The sequence below is a fragment of the Tursiops truncatus genome, chromosome 19 (assembly GCF_011762595.2).
Source record: "Tursiops truncatus isolate mTurTru1 chromosome 19, mTurTru1.mat.Y, whole genome shotgun sequence".
Lineage (NCBI taxonomy): Eukaryota > Metazoa > Chordata > Mammalia > Artiodactyla > Delphinidae > Tursiops > Tursiops truncatus.
This window is the reverse complement of record NC_047052.1, coordinates 43904138-43923327: the sequence shown is the minus strand read 5'-3', so window position 1 is coordinate 43923327 and position 19190 is coordinate 43904138. Positions and strand designations below refer to the sequence as shown.

Here is a 19190-nt window from a genome sequence, read left to right as displayed (position 1 = left end):
GATGTGATATCAATTTTCTTAAATATACCAAGGCTTGATTTGTGACCTAAGATGTGATCTATCCTGTAGAATGTTCCATGTGCACTTGAGAAGAAAGTGTAATCTGCAGCTTTTGAATGGAATGTCCTATAAATATGAATTAAATCTATCTGGTCTATTATGTCACTTAAAGCTTGTGTTTCCTTATGAATTTTCTGTCTGGATGATCTGTCCATTGGTGTAAGTGAGAGTTAAAGTCCCCCACTATTATTGTGTCACTGTTGATTTCCTCTTTTATGGCTGTTAGCATTTGCCTTATGTATTTAGGTGCTCCTATGTTGGGTGCATATATATTTATAATTGTTATGTCTTCTTCTTGGATTGCTCCCTTGATCATTATGTAATGTCCTTCCTTGTCTCTTGTAACATCCTTTATTTTAAAGTCTATTTATCTGATATGAGTATTGCTACTCCAGCTTTCTTTTGATTCCTATTTGCATGGAATATCTTTTTCCATCCCCTCACTTTCAGTCTCTATGTGTCCCTAGGTCTGAAGTGGGTCTCTTGTAGACAGCATATATATGGGTCTTGTTTTTGTATCCATTCAGCAAGCCCATGTCTTTTGGTTGGAGCATTTAATTCATTTACGTTTAGTGTAATTATTGATATCTTTGTTCCTATTACCATTTTCTTAATTGTTATGCATTTGTTTTTGTAGGTCTTTTTTTTTTTTTTTTTTTTTTTTTTTTTGCCATACGCAGGCCTCTCATTGTTGTGGCCTCTCCCGTTGAGGAGCACAGGCTCCAGACATGCAGGCTCAGTGGCCATGGCTCACGGGCCTAGCCGCTCCACGGCATGTGGGATCTTCCCAGACTGGGGCACGAACCTGTGTCCCCTGCATAGGCAGGCGGACTCTCAACCACTGCACCACCAGTGAAGCCCTGTAGGTCCTTTTCTTCTCTTGTGATTTCCACTTAGAGAAGTTCCTTTAGCATTTGTTGTAGAGCTGGTTTGGTGGTGCTGAATTCTCTTATCTTTTGCTTGTCTGTAAAGCTTTTGATTTCTCCATTGAATCTGAATGAGATCCTTGCTGGATAGAGTAATCTTGGTTGTAGATTCTTCCCTTTTATCACTTTTAATATATCATGTCACTGCCTTCTGCCTTGCAGAGTTTCTGCTGAAAAATCAGCTGTTAACCTTATGGTAGTTCCCTTGTATGTTATTTGTCATTTTTCCCTTGTTGCTTTTAATAATGTTTCTTTGTCTTTAATTTTTGTCAATTTAATTACTATGTGTCTTGGTGTGTTTCTCCTTGCATTTATCCTGCCTGAGACTCTGCACTTCCTGGACATGGGTGGCTATTTCCTTTCCCATGTTAGGGATGTTTTCATCTATAATCTCTTCAAATATATTCTTGGGTCCTTTCTCTCTTTCTTTTCCTTCTGGGACCCCTCTAATGTGAATGTTTTTGCGTTTAATGTTGTCCCAGAGGTCTCTTAAGCTGTCTTCATTTCTTTTCATTATTTTTTTCTTTTTTCTTCACATCTTTATTGGAGTATAAATGCTTTACAATGTTGTGTTAGTTTCTGCTGTATAACAAAGTGAATCAGCTATATGTATACATATATCCCCATATCCCCACCCTCTTGAGCCTCCCTTCCACCCTCCCTATCCCATCCCTCTGCGTCGTCACAAAGCACTGAGCTGATCTCCTTGTGCTATGCAGCTGCTTCTCTCTAGCCATCCGTTTTACATTTGGTAGTGTATATATGTCAATGCTACTCTCACACTTCATCCCAGCTTTCCCTCTCTGCCATTACCTCAAGTCCATTCTCTACATGTGCATCTTTATTCCTGACCTGCCACTAGGTTCATCAGTACTGCTCTTTAAAATTCCGTATATATGCATTAGCATACAGTATTTGTTTTTCTCTTTCTGACTTACTTCACTCTGTATGACAGATTCTAGGTCCATCCACCTCACTACAGATAACTCAATTTTGTTCCTTTATATGGCTGAGTAATAATCTATTTCATTCTTTTTTCTTTATTCTGTTCTGCAGCAGTGAATTCCACCATTCTCTCTTCCAGTTCACTTATCCATTCTTCTGCCTCCGTTATTCTGCTATTCATTTCTTCTAGTGTATTTTTCTTTTCAGTTATTGTATTGTTCATCTCTGTTTTTTGGTTCTTTAATTCTTCTAGGTCTTTGTTAAACATTTCTTGCATCTTCTCCATTTTTGCCTCCATTCTTTTTCTGAGGTTTTGGATCATCTTCATTATCATTATTCTGAATTCTTTTTAATGGAAGATTGCCTATCTCCACTTCATTTAGTTGTTTTTCTGGTGTTTTATCTTGTTCCTTCATCTGGTACATAGTCCTCTACCTTTTCATTTTGTCTATCTTTCCGTGAATGTGGTTTTTTCCCCACAGGCTGCAGGATTGTAGTTCTTTTTGCTTCTGCTGTCTGCCCTCTGGTGGATGAGTCTATATAAGAGGCTTGTGTAAGCTTCCTCATGGGAGAGACTGGTAGTAGGTAGAGCTGGTGTTGCTCTGGTGGGCAGAGCTCAGTAAAACTTTAATCCACTTGTCTGCTGATAGGTAGGGCTGAGTTCCCTCCCTGTTGGTTGTTTGGCCTGAGGTGACCCAGCACTGGAGGCTACATGTTCTTTGGTGGGGCTAATGGTGGACTCTGGGAGGGCTCCTGCCAAGGAGTACTTCCCAGAACTTCTGCTGCCAGTGTCCTTGTCCCCGTGGTGAGCCACAGCCACCCCCTGCCTCTGCAGGAGACCCTCCAACACTAGCAGGTAGGTCTGGTTCTCCTATGGAGTCACTGATCCTTCCCCCTGGGTCCTGATGTGCACACTGGTTTGTGTGTGCTCTCCAGGAGTGGAGTCTCTGTTTCCCCCAGTCCTGTCTATTTCCTGCAATCAAATCCTGCCAGCCTTCAAAGTCTGCCTCTCTGGGAATTCCCCCTCCTGTTGCCAGACCCCCAGGTTGGCAATCATGACATGGGGCTCAGAACCCTCACTCCAGTGGATGGTATAATTGTGAGTCACCCACCCAGCGGTTATAGGATTTGATTTTATTGTGATTGCACCCCTCCTACCATTTCATTGCAGCTTCTCCTTTGTCTTTAGATGTGGGGCATCTTTTTTGGTGAGTTCCAGTGTCTTCCTGTCAATGATTTTCAGCAGTTAGTTGTGATTCCGGCGCTCTTGCAAGAGAGAGTGAGCACACGTCCTTCTACTCCACCATCTTGAACCAATCTACCATATATGTTCTTTACAACCACTCATATCCTTCTGCCATGGATTCAGCTCCCAATTTTCAGTTGATGGCTAACAAATTCTCATCTCCTTTCTTCATACCTCCAGCTGCATAGTGGACATTTCCATCTGGAAGTCCTAGAAATATCAAATTTTGCATGTTCAAATTTTCATACCTCTCCTCCTTCCTCCAACTTTATTTCTCCTCCTTCCCCACTATTTCCAAGTCCTCTTTCTTACTAGATTACATAATTGCTTGGACAGGTTCTGAGCCAGTTACGTATGAATCATGTCTATGTCATCTCTGTCACAGCCTAGTATAAATCAGTGACCACTGTTTCCAGCTTCCTGAATAATAGATAATGAATTCATCAGTTTGCTGATTCAGTAATTAACATACTTCTACAGGATATTTCTATTACGGTATATTTTTTCCATATAGTATAAATACAAAATTACATAAATATGCAAGCCTGATATATGGTATCTGATCAGCTAAATGGGTTCTTAGATGTTTTGACCACAGTGTTTAGTTTTGATGACTTCAAATTGTCTTTTTACAGGGAACAGTAACATTTAAGGATGTGGCTGTGGACCTCACCCAGGAGGAATGGCAGCAAATGAAACCTGCTCAGAGGGACTTGTACCGTGATGTGATGCTGGAGAACTATAGCAACCTAGTCACAGTGGGTAAGGGTAACTTTGCAATTTTACACAGAATTCTTTTCTATCTTTGAAATCTGTGACGACTTCAACTTGCCAGATGTCTTTAACTAGCCTTCCCTTTCTTCATTTCATTGTATGTGCTTGTCTTTAGGGTAAAGGCTAATTACTTTGTCTCACTGTGGAAGTTCCTCCATCCTCATCTTTCATAGGCCCTCAAGTCCCCAGGACTCAACCCAAGGTCTGGATGGTTGTCTCCAGCATTAATATCCAAGTCCTTTGTTGTCTTTCATAATAGGCTGCGAAGTCACCAAACCAGATGTGATCTTCAAGTTGGAGCAGGAAGAGGAACCATGGGTGATAGAAGAAGAAATGCTTGGGAGGCCCTGTCCAGGTGAATAAGTGAAAATGCAGGTCTGAATGAGAAAGACACATGACAGTTGTTCAGGGGGTTGATACCATTTCACATTTTCCAAGATTTGCTTAAGTCTTCTACAGTGACAAAAGGTATGAATGCCTTGGATTATGGTGACACTTCCAAATACTGTATTGGAGCTATCTTCCTTTTTTCAAATTTTAGATACCAAAACTTCCCTAGTTCATTTACAGCGTTACTTTCAGGATTAGTGTCCCTGTCTATGATCCTTAAGCTCTCTCTTTGCTTTGTGTTCATAGGGTTTTTTCTTATGTATTCAGTATTTGGTGGATGTATAGTATTTTAAAAACACATTTGTTTCAGAGTTAGATTCCTTTTCTTTCTATTTTGAAAAGCCTCAGATTTGTTTTGTAACAATACTCACACTTTCCATTGTACTTCACAACTCTCACAATCCCACATAGGTTTAAAAGTTTCTGGCTTACAAACTGTTACCTCCTTCCTGCTTATTTACACCTTTCATTCCTTTAATTTTTTTGAAATATAATGTATGCACACTTAGTTAAAAAATATAAACAGTCCAAAAGATAACATTTAAAAGTGAGTGTCTCTTACCCTTGACACTCAGTCCCTTTCTTTTCCCAGTTGAGTACACTTTTTTTTTAGAGTTGTGCTGGCTATTCTTTTTTTTGTTTTGTTAATTTTATTTACTTATTTGTGTCTGCATTGGGTCTTTGTTGCTGCACGTGGGCTTTCTCTAGTTGCAGCGAGCAGGGGCTACTCTTCATTATGGTGCACGGGCTTCTCATTGCGGTTGCTTCTTGTTGCAGAGCACGGGCTCTAGGTGCATGGGCTTCAGTGGTCGTGGCACACAGTCTCAGTAGTTGTGGCTCGTGGGCTCTAGAGCACAGGCTCAGTAGTTGTGGTGCATGGGCTTAGTTGCTCTGCAGCATGTGGGATCTTCCCAGACCAGGGCTCGAACCAGTGTCCCCTGCATCGGCAGGCGGATTCTTAACCACTGTGCCACCACAGAGGCCCTGTGCTGTCTATTCTTGATTGTTTATTTCACCATAAGAATTTTACATTCAACTATCTCTTTCCAGAGAAAAACGTGTTGAATTTTTTGGTGGGAATGTGTTAGAAGCATAAATTAACTTTCGGAGTGCTGACATCTTTATAACGTCGAGGTTTTCTATCCAAGAACGTGTTCTCTGTCTTTGTTCAGATCTATCTATTTTTATGTCCTTCAGAAATCCAAGGTTTCCTTTATACCTTTTGTAAATTTCTTACTAAGTTTATACCTAAGTAACAGACAAGAGAAAAAAATCAGTACTAGAAGAATTGGAAAGGGCCCTGTAAAACCATCTTTATTTATAGATGATAAGATTATATCCCTTAAAACACAAAAGAATCAACTGCAACAAATAGTAAGAGAATCCAGTGGTATGGTAGGGTATCAAATTAACAAATAAAAATCAGTAGTTTTCATGTATACTTCAACAACCGAGTAGAAGATATAAGGAAAAGGAAACCACATTTATAGTCATAACAATATAGATAAAATACTATTCTGGGCATGGGCTCATGGAGCTTATAATTTAGTGGGAACTGGAGTCCCTGAGGTTTTGCAAACAAGCAAATATCTTTTTTTAAAAACCTTTATATTTAGTTGATAGTTGGCTGTGTATATAATTCTTGAGCCATACTGTCTTTCCTAGAGGTTTTGTAGACAGTTCCCTGAAGACTTTAGATAGTCCTCTGCTGTCTCTTGGCTTTGAATTTTTGCTTGGAGAAATCTGAAGCCTGATTGTTTTCCCTCATAGGTGACTTGATTTATTTGTCTAGATGCCCATAGGTTTGTTTTTCTTGAAAGCTTTAGAACTTTATGAGGCTTATTGATCAGTCAGTATCAGTTTTTCCTGTAAGCTTGTATATTCATGTTTTTTGATTCTTGTAGTGTGGTATAGATCTTAATACTGGTTCCTTTTATAACTACATTCCTCATCTTTTTTTTTTTTTTTTTTTTTTTTTTTTGCCGTACGCGGGCCTCTCGCTATTGTGGCCTCTCCCATTGCGGAGCACAGGCTCTGGATGCGCAGACTCAGCGGCCATGGCTCATGGGCCCAGCCGCTCCGCGGCATGTGGGATCTTCCCAGACTGGGGCACGAACCCGTGTACCCTGCATCGGCAGGCAGACTCTCAACCACTGCGCCACCAGGGAAGCCCCATTCCTCATCTTTGAATAAGGTTATTTCCTGCTGGACCCACTATTTACAGAAAGAGAGTGCTGGAGATTGTCTAGAAAAATACTCTTGAGCTAGTAGGAAGCCTCTGTTGCTCTGTTGACTTCCTCTGTCATACAAGTTTTGGTGTTAAGAGTTGGTTTGCCCTTTACTTCTGAATCAGAGATGATTAATTGCGTGCTTCCTCTAGCACTCAGTATCTCTTCTACCCTCCTATGCCAGCATCCTGCTTATACAAGAATAATGGCTATTTGCATCTCCTTGTATAGCTCTTGTATAGCCAGAAGAAGACCATTATGTTCCTGCCACCATGTAGTCTTAACACATCTGGATTCCACTGTTGTAAAAAATGACTCATTCATTCTGTCCACAGGGTGTTCCATCTGTTTTGGAGAACTCTGTTCACCATGCTTTCTGTCTAAGATAAGAAAGAACAGCCAGTGTCTGGGTTTCTTCCCTACCTGGTTCAGTGTACCCTCTGGTCTTTCCTTATACTCTGGAATTGGAGTTTAGCTGTCTTTTAGTTTTATTGAGGATATATTTTCTTTTTTGTTTCTTCTTCATGTTTGCAGAGAGGAGAGGACACAGAGGTGTTTAATTCCACCATATTGAAACAGGAATTCCTCTTCTCTATTTGATCCTGTGGATCACCCTTCCTGGAAATGTCTTCTTTTCTCTAAAGGATTCTGATTTCTCCTCAGTTCCTGTTTATTTTTTCTTATTCCTTTATGAACTGTGTTTTACATGACTCCTTTTCTCCAGCCCTTACTGAGCATTCCAAAATAGTTCTAAATTACATATAGACTCCTTTTTCCTTTATGTACCTTCATGATATAGATGTATTCATGCCTTCAAATCAGTATATAACTCCAGGCTTTAAATTAATCCTCTGTTTTTAAAGCCCCACTCTTACCCCTGCCTTTTAAGTACCTAAATCCTCCAAGTTTTGAGCTTTTCTAGTGTTTTGTTGTCAAATCACTTTGTTGTTGGACGTTTGCATCTTCATAGCTCAAAACTTGAATTTCTTAGCTAAGCTATCAGTTGACAGTTTTCTTACCCTTTTGCCTTCCAGTATTTTGTTGAAATGTCTTGTTTACCCTTATTTGTACTCCTATTTCCTTTGTTCTTATGGGTTTAAATCTTTATTTTTTACTGTCATTTCAATGGAATTTTAAGAAGTGGGAGAAATAAACATATACATTCGATCTGTTTTGTTTAACCACAAGTGTTAATTTTATCCTCTAGTCATTTGACTTGCTATCCAGTCATTTATGTGTTTGCCCTTTCATCTTAATTATTCTATTCATTTTACTGATATCTGCATTGTATGTTTTTTAAATCAATCAGAGCAGCTTGGGCCTATTAATGGCAGTTTTCTCTCCATAATATTATCTATAGGAGTTAACTTCTCAAATCTTAGAAACTAGGGACATTTGCACTTTGGATTTCTTTCATATTGGGAGACTAGAGCCAATATCAAAGATCAACCCCACTTTGACAAATTTCTGAAATGTTATCAATAATGCAGTAGGAGAAAAATTCAAAAGTTATAATTTTTGGTCCTCCATTTTAGAAGTTTGGGAAGATGATGAACAGATCAAGGAGCAGCAGGAAACACTTGTGAGGAAAGTCACATCCATCTCCAAGAAAACTCTAATTAAGGAAAATGTCATTGAATGTAAAAAAGTTGCAAAAGTATTTCCTCTGGGCTCAGACATTGTTACTTCAAGACAAAACTTCTATGAATATGACTCATTTGATAAGGGTTTTGAACATAATTTAGACTTACTTAGTTATGAGAAAGGCTGTATAAGAGAGGAAAATTATGAGTGTAATAAGTATGGGAAACCATTTTACCATTGCTCATCACATGTTGTATCCCCCTTTAAGTGTAATCAGTGTGGACAAGACTTTAATCATAAATTTGACCTCATCAGACATGAGAGAATTCATGCTGGAGAGAAACTGTATGAATGTAAGGAATGTGGAAAAGCTTTCAGTAGGAAGGAAAATCTTATTACACATCAAAAAATTCATACTGGGGAAAAACCATATAAGTGTAATGAATGTGGAAAAGCTTTCATTCAAATGTCAAACCTTATTAGACACCAGAGAATTCATACTGGAGAAAAACCTTATGCATGTAAGGATTGTTGGAAGGCCTTCAGTCAGAAATCAAATCTCATTGAACATGAGAGAATTCATACTGGAGAAAAACCCTATGAATGTAAGGAATGTGGAAAAGCCTTTAGCCAGAAGCAAAATCTTATTGAGCATGAGAAAATTCATACTGGCGAGAAACCTTATGCATGTAATGAATGTGGTAGAGCTTTTTCTCGAATGTCATCTGTTAATCTGCATATGAGAAGTCACACAGGGGAGAAACCCTATAAATGTAATAAATGTGGAAAAGCCTTCTCTCAATGCTCAGTATTTATTATACATATGAGAAGTCATACAGGGGAGAAACCCTATGTATGCAGTGAATGTGGGAAAGCCTTCTCTCAAAGTTCATCCCTTACTGTACATATGAGAAATCATACAGCTGAGAAACCCTATGAATGTAATGAATGTGGAAAAGCCTTCAGCCGGAAAGAAAATCTCATTACACATCAAAAAATTCATACTGGAGAGAAACCTTATGAATGTAATGAATGTGGGAAAGCTTTTATTCAGATGTCAAACCTCATCCGACACCAGAGAATTCATACTGGTGAAAAACCCTATGCATGTACAGTATGTGGGAAAGCCTTTAGTCAGAAATCAAATCTCACTGAACATGAGAAAATTCATACTGGCGAGAAACCCTATCATTGTAATCAATGTGGAAAAGCTTTCAGTCAGAGACAAAATCTCCTTGAACATGAAAAAATTCATACTGGAGAGAAACCATTTAAATGTAATGAATGCGGTAAAGCCTTCTCTCGAATCTCATCCCTTACTCTTCACGTTAGAAGTCATACAGGGGAGAAACCGTATGAATGTAATAAATGTGGAAAAGCCTTCTCTCAATGCTCATTACTTATAATACATATGAGAATTCACACCGGTGAGAAACCTTTTGAATGTAATGAATGCGGGAAAGCATTCTCTCAAAGAGCATCCCTTTCTATACATAAGAGAGGTCATACAGGTGAGAAACGCCGAGTGTACTAAATGAATAAAGGCCTTCTCTTAAATTCAATCCATGCTTTACTTAACTTTAAAATATCTTGGCACAGTCTCAAAAAATGAAAAAGATCTTTATGAAAAAATTGTAAAGCTTTGTTGAAGGGCAAAAGACTTGAGTAAATGGAGAGAAATACGATGGATGTAGATGGAAAAACGCAATATCATAAAATGTCTTTTCTCCCCAAATTAATCCATGGACCTAATATAGTTCCAAACATCTAACAAGAATTTTCTAGGGTCTTTACCAAATGATTCTAAAATCCATATGAAATAAAAGTCTATGGATTGCTGAGACAATATTGAATAAGAACAGAGAGGACACACCTTCTACCATATACTACACGTATTATGAAGTTATGGTCATATAATAGTGTGTGGTATTAGAACATTAATGGATAAGTAAAAAGGATTTACAGAATAGAATGCCTAGAAGTAAATGAATGAATATATGCAAACTTGTTATATATATATTAGACATGACATCGTGAATCAGTAGAAGAATGACGACCTAGTCAATAAATACAGTTGGGAGTATTTGAATCTCCATATTGGGGAAAATAAAATTACATACAACCTTACAACATATAAAGAAAAAGAATTCTAAAGGATTTGAACACTGAAATGTGAAAAGCCAAACTCTGAACTTCTTGAAAGGAAATAACAGGATATTGTCTATGACTTTGAGGCAGGGAAATATTTTTTAAAAGGACCCTGCCATTCCACTTCTGGATATACATCCTAAAGAAATTCATAAATATGAATAAAAAATATATATATATATATATCTGAATTGAAAACAACATATATATTGAAGGGATAATGGATGAATAAAATGTGACATATTCAAATAATGGAATGGTATACAGCAGTTAAAAGAAATGAGCTTGGTCTGTATTGTGTAACATGGTTGTTATCTAAAATAATGTTGAGTGAAAAAAAAAATCAAGATCCAGATGAAACATACCATATAATAACATTCATGTAAATTGGAGTGAAATCATTCACAAAGAATAGAATTGTTTTTATTATTGAAATATGTATGTAAAACTATTTTAAATGGATTAAAAAGGACACATACCAAATTATTGATAGTGTTGTCTCTGGCAGGAGATTAGGATTGAGGGTGTTGGTCAAAGGGGGCTTTTAGCTTTACTTGTAATTTTTATGCCTTAAAAAAAGATGAGTAGCATATAAAATAAATCTTAAAAGTTAATGATACACAATGGTGATATGGATGTCTTATCTTAATAGTGTTTTTGTACTTATTTCTCAGGATTTATGGGCTAGGGGAAGCCTATACCCAGAGAATAAAATGTTACAATGGATTCATATGCCCTATCAGGTGCTGAACTATTTTTTGAAAAATATTTCCAGAAAAGTAGTAATTAAAAGTGATAGTTCTGTTTACTATATAACATGAAATTAATGTGCTTTATCAATCCCATGATGCTTCCCCCCCCCACATTTTCACATTCTGAATTTAGAACTCAGTTTTCAACCAAGTATATCTTAGATTCAAGGAAGTATATAATTATTTATTAAAAATTTGAAAATCAGAGAGCAGTGTGACAAATCAAATGTGATTTTATTTACTATTTTAGGGCATCATCAAGGTCTAATGATACCTACTCTTTTAATGTGTCTTGCTGACGTCTTTTGAATTTTCTGGTCGATTTACGATCCCAGGATTTTTTTTTGATGGCAGGTGTCATTTACAGGCCTGCAATTATTTTGAATATTAAGTGACCATTAGCGCTGGGTTTAAAGCTGCTGTTGTGTGAAACGGCCGGAAGGCGGCAGCATTTCTCCTTACCAAATCTGGTTACTAGGGCAACAGAGCCATAATGGAAGTTGTGCTGTGAGTTATAAATTAGGACGGAAAGTGCCAGGAAAAGCCCCTTAAGATTATGTCTCATTACTTCTTGTTCGTTTTTTAATTTAATTTTTTATCACAGCCAAATCTGATTACAATGTTTTGTTTGTTCTAGGTGTGCAAGATGTGGTTCTTTACTATTTTAGGGCGTCATCAAGGTCTAATGATCCCTATTCTCTCAATGTGTCTTGCATTATTTGGCAACTGACTTGTTGGATTCATAGCTAATAAGTTAGTAATATGCTTAGAGTTATTGTGGAGAAAAAAAGATTTTCCTGAGAAATTAACTCTACAATATTAGTCTTGCACTGTAAGTTTCCATACAACCAGCATAGGCATTAATATCATTGTTAATTATTACAATATTTTGAAACAAGAAAGCCTTTTATAGGCCATTTTTAAATATTTATTTATTTATTTATTTACTTGGCTGCATCGGGTCTTAGTTGCGACACACAGGATCTTCATTGAGGCATGTGGGATCTTTTGTTGCAGTGAGCAGGCTCCAGAGCACATGGGCTCTCTAGTTGTGGCACGTGGGGTCTCTAGTTGTGGCACACAGGCTCTAGAGTGCGTGCTTAGTAGTTGCGGTGCACGCCTTGTGGGATCTTAGTTCCCCGACAAGGGATTGAACCGAACCCACGTCCCCTGCATTGGAAGGCAGATTCTTAACCACTGGACCACCAGTCCCAAGAAAGACTTTTATTTTCTTGAGGTGGCCATAAGCAATTATGTAAAATTGCTTCACTCTTCTACAACCCTTGTTTTATGTACCTATCTAGTTTTGGTTGGAAGCAGTGGTGGTCTAAGACCCTGAGCAGTAATAAGAGTTTCGCTCAAAGGATCTCATTCTCTGTAACAATACATGAATCACCCCTTCAGGTAATTTTTTTTTTTAATTATACCACCTCTACAATATTACTTGACATGCAGAAAACCATTAGTGCCTTTTTAAAAACATGATTAGGATTGGCGATGTCGTTCAAAAGGAATCTTTAGCTTTGAATGTTTGAATGTCAGCCACATTTATTTTAAAGCTGATTTCACAAAACTAAATCTTTCTCAAACTAAATTTATGAAGTACAAGCATGAGTAATGTCAATTTTACTTTTATTAGCTATTTCTGAAGACTGACAGTGACTTGTAATTAGCAGGTGCTGATTTTTATGAAATCCATTTACCAAAACTTAAGTATCTAAATGAGTGTTGTAATTTCATAATCTCTTCTTTCATAGATTTTGTGCTAAGTCCAATTTTGCCAGCACACTTTTTTGTAGACTTCTTTTTTTAAAAAAATAGTTTTCAAAGTTCATGTGTTATATACATAACAAGATCTATATATTTTTAGTTGCAAAACTTTTTTTTTTGGTCTAAACTGTCATTTTTCACTCTGATTTTCTTCTTTTTAAAAATAATTAATTAATTAATTTTTATTTTTGGCTGCGTTGGGTCTTTGTTGCTGCGTGCCAGCTTTCTCTAGTTGGGGCAAGCAGGGGCTACTCTTCATTGCAGTGCACAGGCTTCTTATTGTGGTGGTTCTCTTGCTGCAGAGCATGGGCTCTAGGCGCACGGGCTTCAGTAGTTGTGGCACATGGGCTCAGTAGTTGTGGCTCGCAGGCTCTAGAGTACAGGCTCAGTAGTTGTGGCACACAGGCTTAGTTGCTCCACAGCATGTGGGATCTTCCCGGACCTGGGCTCGAACCTGTGTCCCCTGCATTGGCAGGTGCATTCTTAACCACTGTGCCACCAGGGAAGTCTCCTGATTTTCTCCTTCATGTTTTTTATTTTCATTTTTGTTTGTTCGTTTTTTGCTGCATCATGCAGCTTGTGAGATCTTAGTTCCCCGGCAGTGAAAGCACAGAGTCCTAACCACTGGACTGCCAGGGAATTCCCAATTCTTCATGTTTCTTTATTTGGCTCATATCTCATTTAAATCTTCTGCCCCTTTACATAGCTTTGGAGTCAACAGAAAATTTTAAAATTTCACCTGCAGTCCATAAGGACTACCTTAGGGGCCTCTTTTAGCCTCTCCCACTAAGAGTGGCTGTGCTTATTGGGTGAGATAAAGTGCCTGAGAGTAAACCTGAATCTCAAGTCTAGGAAGGCTGTTCTGCTGACTATATGTCAACAAGAAAGTGATCTGGTCTCTAAGTTTTTCCCTGTCCTAAGGAATAGAAATAAGGTCTAAGTGACTGAGATAACATCTGAAAAAAAATCATTAATCAAATTATGATAAATCCCTCTCCACTTGGACGCATGTGAACTGCTGCCTGGAGAATTTCCATTCTAGGTTTCAGACTTGATTTGAAGTTTGCTGATATGAAAGATGAGGAAAAGAGAGATAAAGGATAGCTCTTACATTTTTGTGGAGAGCAACAGCTGGATGGTCACCATTTGCTAAAAATGCAGCAGACTAGGGAGAAACATTTTGGGGTAAAGATTGGAGGATGGAATCGAGTTCTATTGTGGACATTCTTTTACCTTGTATCTGCCAGAAGCAGACCTTAAGATGAGGATTCCTATGCAAGTGGTTTATTAAGGAAGTTCTCCCAGTAAGAATGGTAAGGGCATGAAGAAGCAGGACAGTAAAGTGGAAGTTAAGGGTGTGATCTCAGCTGTAGTCCTGCCATGGGTCGTTTCAGCCCAATCACTAAGGAAACTCTAGAATGTAAGTTATGCCTTAGACTTGTCAAGATTCCCCCCTCATTGTACTGCCAGCTGCTGAGGATCTTGACTGCTGACAACTCACAGCTAAATTCTTCTATAGGAGTTGCTCTTGCACAAAGAGAGCTGGGTCGTGCACGGTTAACACTGCCTCCCCAAGGGCAATTTACAGCAAGTCCAGTCCTAGAGCTCCCCAACAGATTGCAACCCTATCACAGATCAACTTAACCTTCCACCCAATCTGCTTCCTCTCAGATTCTGTTTCCCAGGCAACCTGACTTAAGATAGGCAGACATTTTACAACAGCAAGTCTCAAACTGAAATAAAAATTTTAAATTCATTTAAAAATGAATAAACTCATCACATGTTAACATGATAACATTTTATGAATAGTAATTATTTTCCAAAACAAAAATAATGAGAGTGGCATTATTATATAATTTTTAGATACCTTTAATAATTTAATGGAAAACAGCTGGTTTCTCCTATCTGCCTTCATTCTGTAGCAATGTCACATGTTATATAGACTGGGAGACTCTACACTCATGAGAGAATGAAAGTGAAAAAGGAAAATAAAGTCTTGGAATTACTATGGAAATATTTTGACCTAAGGGACCCCTAGGGATTCTCCAACCACTCTTTAAGAACTGCTGTTTTGACATCTGCCCTGGTTTCTTCAAAAACTCTTTGTTAATGAACTAAAAAGTTGTGAAGGGAGGGGAACTGAGGAGAGGTGTTGGCATGCTATTTAAATATATAAGTGGTCCTAGATAGAGGATTTGAGAAACAAGAATAGTGGGCAAAGAAAATGTTAAAATGTGAATAAATAGAACAAATATTGACAGTGGAACAGAATAGCAGAATTGACTTATGGCATTAAAAACGACAGTGAAATTACTGGAAAACACTGGCATATGATTCACAGGATTGGTGTGGGTTTGATTTAAAGTATTTTAGGTCCCTTTATTGTTAAAGCTAATGTTTTGAGATACAGATTTAGAATGTAAGAGACCTCAAATAACAGTGCCTTAAAATAAAATTAAAAACTGATTTTTTTTATCCTTACTTCAGTAGTCTGAAGTTAGGTAGTACAGAACTGGTACGACTTCTCTTCCTTGTTTTCCAACACTCCTAGGGTGGTGACCTTATTCACACAGCCCAAGATGGCACACTGTCATATTCACATCCCAAGGAACCAAGTGGAAAAAGGAGCAGAGAGGCACATCAGTTTACTCTAAGGACAGGTATCTAAAGTTGGAGACATTACTTTCCTTCACATTTTACTGGCTAGCACTTAGTAACAAGAACAGAAATAGCTGCAGAGCCAGCTGGGAAATTACAAAGACATAACATCCAGCACTGATGATTATGCAAGTAAGTGAATGGTAATGATGTGAAATATATGACTCTTTTGGAAATTAAAGTTTTCATACTGATTAAAAAATTCAGGATTTCTGGTTTCAGCTCTGACATTTAAGGAGCTTGGAAGTCATTGCTCCCATCCTTACAACAAGGAAGAAAAAAACCTGAACAAACTGAAAGTCAATGACTTCCCCCCGCTTCTGAACTCTGGGAACCAACAATTATTACTATTATTTTTTTAAGATTTTTTTTTTTTTTTTTTTGTGGTACGCGGGCCTCTCACTGTTGTGGCCTCTCCCGTTTTGGAGTACAGGCTCCGGACGCGCAGGCTCAGTGGCCATGGGTCACGGGCCCAGCCGCTCGGTGGCATGTGGGATCTTCCTGGACCAGGGCATGAACCCGTGTCCCCTGCATTGGCAGGTGGACTCTCAACCACTGCGCCACCAGGGAAGCCCTAAAGATTCTTTTTAAGGGAAGTTTTCAGTTAACAGGAAAACTGAGGGGAAGGTACAGTGATTTCCCATATGCCCCCTGCCCCCACACATGCCTAGCCACCCCATTACTAACATCCCCCACCAGAGTGGTACATTTGTTACATTTGATGGACCTACTTTGACACATCATAATCACCCAAAGTTCATAGTTAACATCAGGGTTCACTCTTGGTGTTGTACATTCTATGGGTTTGGACAAATGTATCCACATATATCCACCATTATAGTATCATACAGAATATTTTCACTGCCCTTAAAATCCTTTCTGCTATTCATTCCTCCCTCACCCCAACCCTTGGCAACCACTGATCTTTTTGTCTGCATAGTCTTGCCTTTTTCATATAGTTGGAATCATATAGTATGTAGCCTTTTCAGATTGGTTTCTTTTACTTAATAATATGCATTTAAAGTTCCTCCATGTCTTTTCATGGCTTAATAGCTTATTTCTTTTCAGCACTGAATTGTCTGGATATGCCACAGTTTATTCATTCACCTGCTGAAGGACATCTTGGTTGCTTCCAGGCTTAGGCATGTATGGATAAAGCTGCTGTAAACATCCGTGTGCAGGTTTTTGTGCAGACAGAAGTGTTCATCTCTTTTGGGTAAATATCAATACCAAGGAGTGTGATTGCTGGAATATTTGATTAGAGTATGTTTAGTTTTATAAGAAACTGCCAAACTCTCCTCCAAAGTGGCTGTATTGGCTTCCCTGGTGGCACAGTGGTTAAGAATCCTCCTGCCAATTCAGGGGACACGGGTTCAATCCCTGGTCCAGGAAGATCCCACATGACATGGAGCAACTAAGCCCGTGTGCCACAACTACTGAGCCTGTGCCCTAGAGCCTGCGAGCCACAACTACCGAAGCCCATACACCTAGAGCCCGTGCTTTGCAACAGGAGAAGCCACTGCAGTGAGAGGCCCAAGCACTGCAACAAAGAGTAGCCCCTGCTCACTGCAACTAGCGAAAGCCTGTGCACAGCAACACAGCCAAAAATAAATAAATAAATAAATTCATTAAAAAAAAAGTGGCTGTATCATTTTGCATCCCAACAATGAATGAGAGTTCCTGTTGCTCCACATCCTTGTCAGCATTTGGTGTTGTCAACTTTCCAAATTTTGGCCATTCTAATAGGTATGTATAGTTGGTATCTCACGGTTGTTTTAATATTAATTTCCCTGCTGACATATGATATGGAGAATTTTTTTAATTTTATTGAAGTATAGTTGATTTACAGTGTTGTGTTCATTTCTACTATACAGCAAAGTGACTCAGTTATATATATATATATTGCTTTTCATATTCTTTTCCATTACGGTTTGTCACAGGATGTTGAATATAGTTGCCTGTGCTATACAGTAGGACCTTGTTGTTTATCCATTCTATATATAATAGTTTGCCTCTGCTAATCCCAAACTCCCATTCCTTCCTTCCCCTACCTCTCCTCCCCCTTGGCAACCACAAGTCTGTTCTCTATATCTGTGAGTCTGTTTTTGTTTTGTAGATGTCGATTTGAATCATATTTTAGATTCCACATATAAGTGATATCATATGGTATTTGTCTTTCTCTTTCTGACTTACTTCATGAAAACAATGACTTTTCTTAAACCCATCAGAGAATTGAGGTCACAGGGAAAACCACCACTCTGAATTGTGGAGAGATGGAAAATTATAGATAACAACCAAAATCAGCTTACCCGGAGCAAAAGCCACAGGAGCCACAAACTGTTAAGAACACTTAAATGATAGTTTTGATGAATTGCTGAAGGGTGAGTGTGGATTAGCTTGAGTGTGAAAAGCTCTGGTGGCCCAGCCTTAGGGAACCCCCACACTTTCATGTGTTTTATCTCTTGAGAACCCACCAGGTTCTCAAGGTAAAGATCTAAGAAACACCCTCCCCTCATTTTTGGGACTAGGAAAGGGCAGCCTTTTTGAAATACACTTAGAGTGTTCTACATAATAAATTCCTGCTCTCCTAGGCAAATGGTGTTACCAGAGCCCTATCTCCTGGAGGGAAGGGCAGCTAGCCAGTGCCAGCCCCCTTTAACCTTCCTGTCTCACTGAAACGGAGAAGGGAAAAAAAGGCTGAAAAATACTTCCAAAATATTATAAGAGTATAGAATGCTTCCCCTCCCCCACACCTTAGCACCACATTGATAGGGCTCCTGTATAATAACAGTAGATTGCAATGGAAAGAGCCACAGGATACAGACTTGATTTAAGAAGGAGATCTTAGGGAAACCCAAAGACAACAGAGGAGGAAGAAACGATGACACCAGAGAAAACTGAAGCCTCTATCACTTACAGCTGTAGCAAACATTAAACATGGTCCAGCTACTGGCCAGATTTACATAAAATCTCACACTAAGGTATATTACTTCCCTTTATATTACCCAATACATCATATCCAGTTTTCAACAAACAATTACAAGCTATGCCAAAAGGCAAGAAAAAACTGAAGTGATGATGCAAGCATTAGAACCAGGCTCAGATATGACACAGGTTTTGGAATTATCAGGTAGGAAATTCAAAATAACTGTGATTAATATGCTAAAGGACTCTAAGGGAAAATGTAGGCACTATGCAAGACAGTTGGGTAGTGTAAGAAAAGAGATGAAAAAAAAAAAAAAGATGAAAAAAAAAAAAAAAAGAAAAGAGATGAAAACTCTAAGAAAAGATCAAAAGAGAATGCTAGAAATCAAAAAATGCCTTTGATAAGTTCATCAGTAGAATGAATATGGTCAAAGAATCAATGAGCTTGGAGCTATGTCAGTAGAAATTTGCCAAACTGAAATGTAAAGAGAAAAAACTGGTTTAAAAACAACTCCAAAACAAAACAAAACAAAAAGCCAGAACAAAATATCCAAGAACTTTGGGTAAATAACAAAAGTGTTACATACATGTAATTAAGATGCCAGAAGGAGGAGAAAAAGATAAAGGAGAAATACTTGAAATAATAATGGAGGAGAGTTTTCCAAAATTAATAACACCAAATGACAGATCCAGGAGGCTCAGGAAACACCAAGAAGGTGAAATACCAAGAAATCTACACATATGTACAGTTGATCCTTGAACAATGCAGGGATTAGGGGTGCTG

At 38.3% G+C, this 19190-nt stretch overlaps 1 protein-coding gene across 11 annotated transcripts in view; it reads left to right on the top strand.

Annotated features, from left to right (window-relative positions):
• Positions 1 to 17086, top strand: part of ZNF568 (zinc finger protein 568) — a 45335-nt gene extending 28249 nt beyond the window's left edge. For 9 of the 11 annotated variants that reach the window (XM_073796520.1, XM_019941176.3, XM_019941172.3 and 6 more), the window contains 5 exons: positions 3813 to 3939; positions 4211 to 4306; positions 8105 to 11044; positions 15375 to 15483; positions 16550 to 17085. In XM_073796520.1, coding sequence (XP_073652621.1) covers positions 3813 to 3939; positions 4211 to 4306; positions 8105 to 9687 — 1806 coding nt within the window. In that variant the 3' untranslated portion in view covers positions 9688 to 11044; positions 15375 to 15483; positions 16550 to 17085. Of the gene's footprint in view, positions 1 to 1922; positions 2788 to 3812; positions 3940 to 4210; positions 4307 to 8104; positions 11045 to 15374; positions 15484 to 16549 lie in introns of those variants that run through there. The other 2 variants (XM_073796525.1, XM_073796524.1) reach the window with 2 other exon arrangements.
• The last annotated feature ends 2104 nt before the right edge of the window (positions 17087 to 19190 follow it).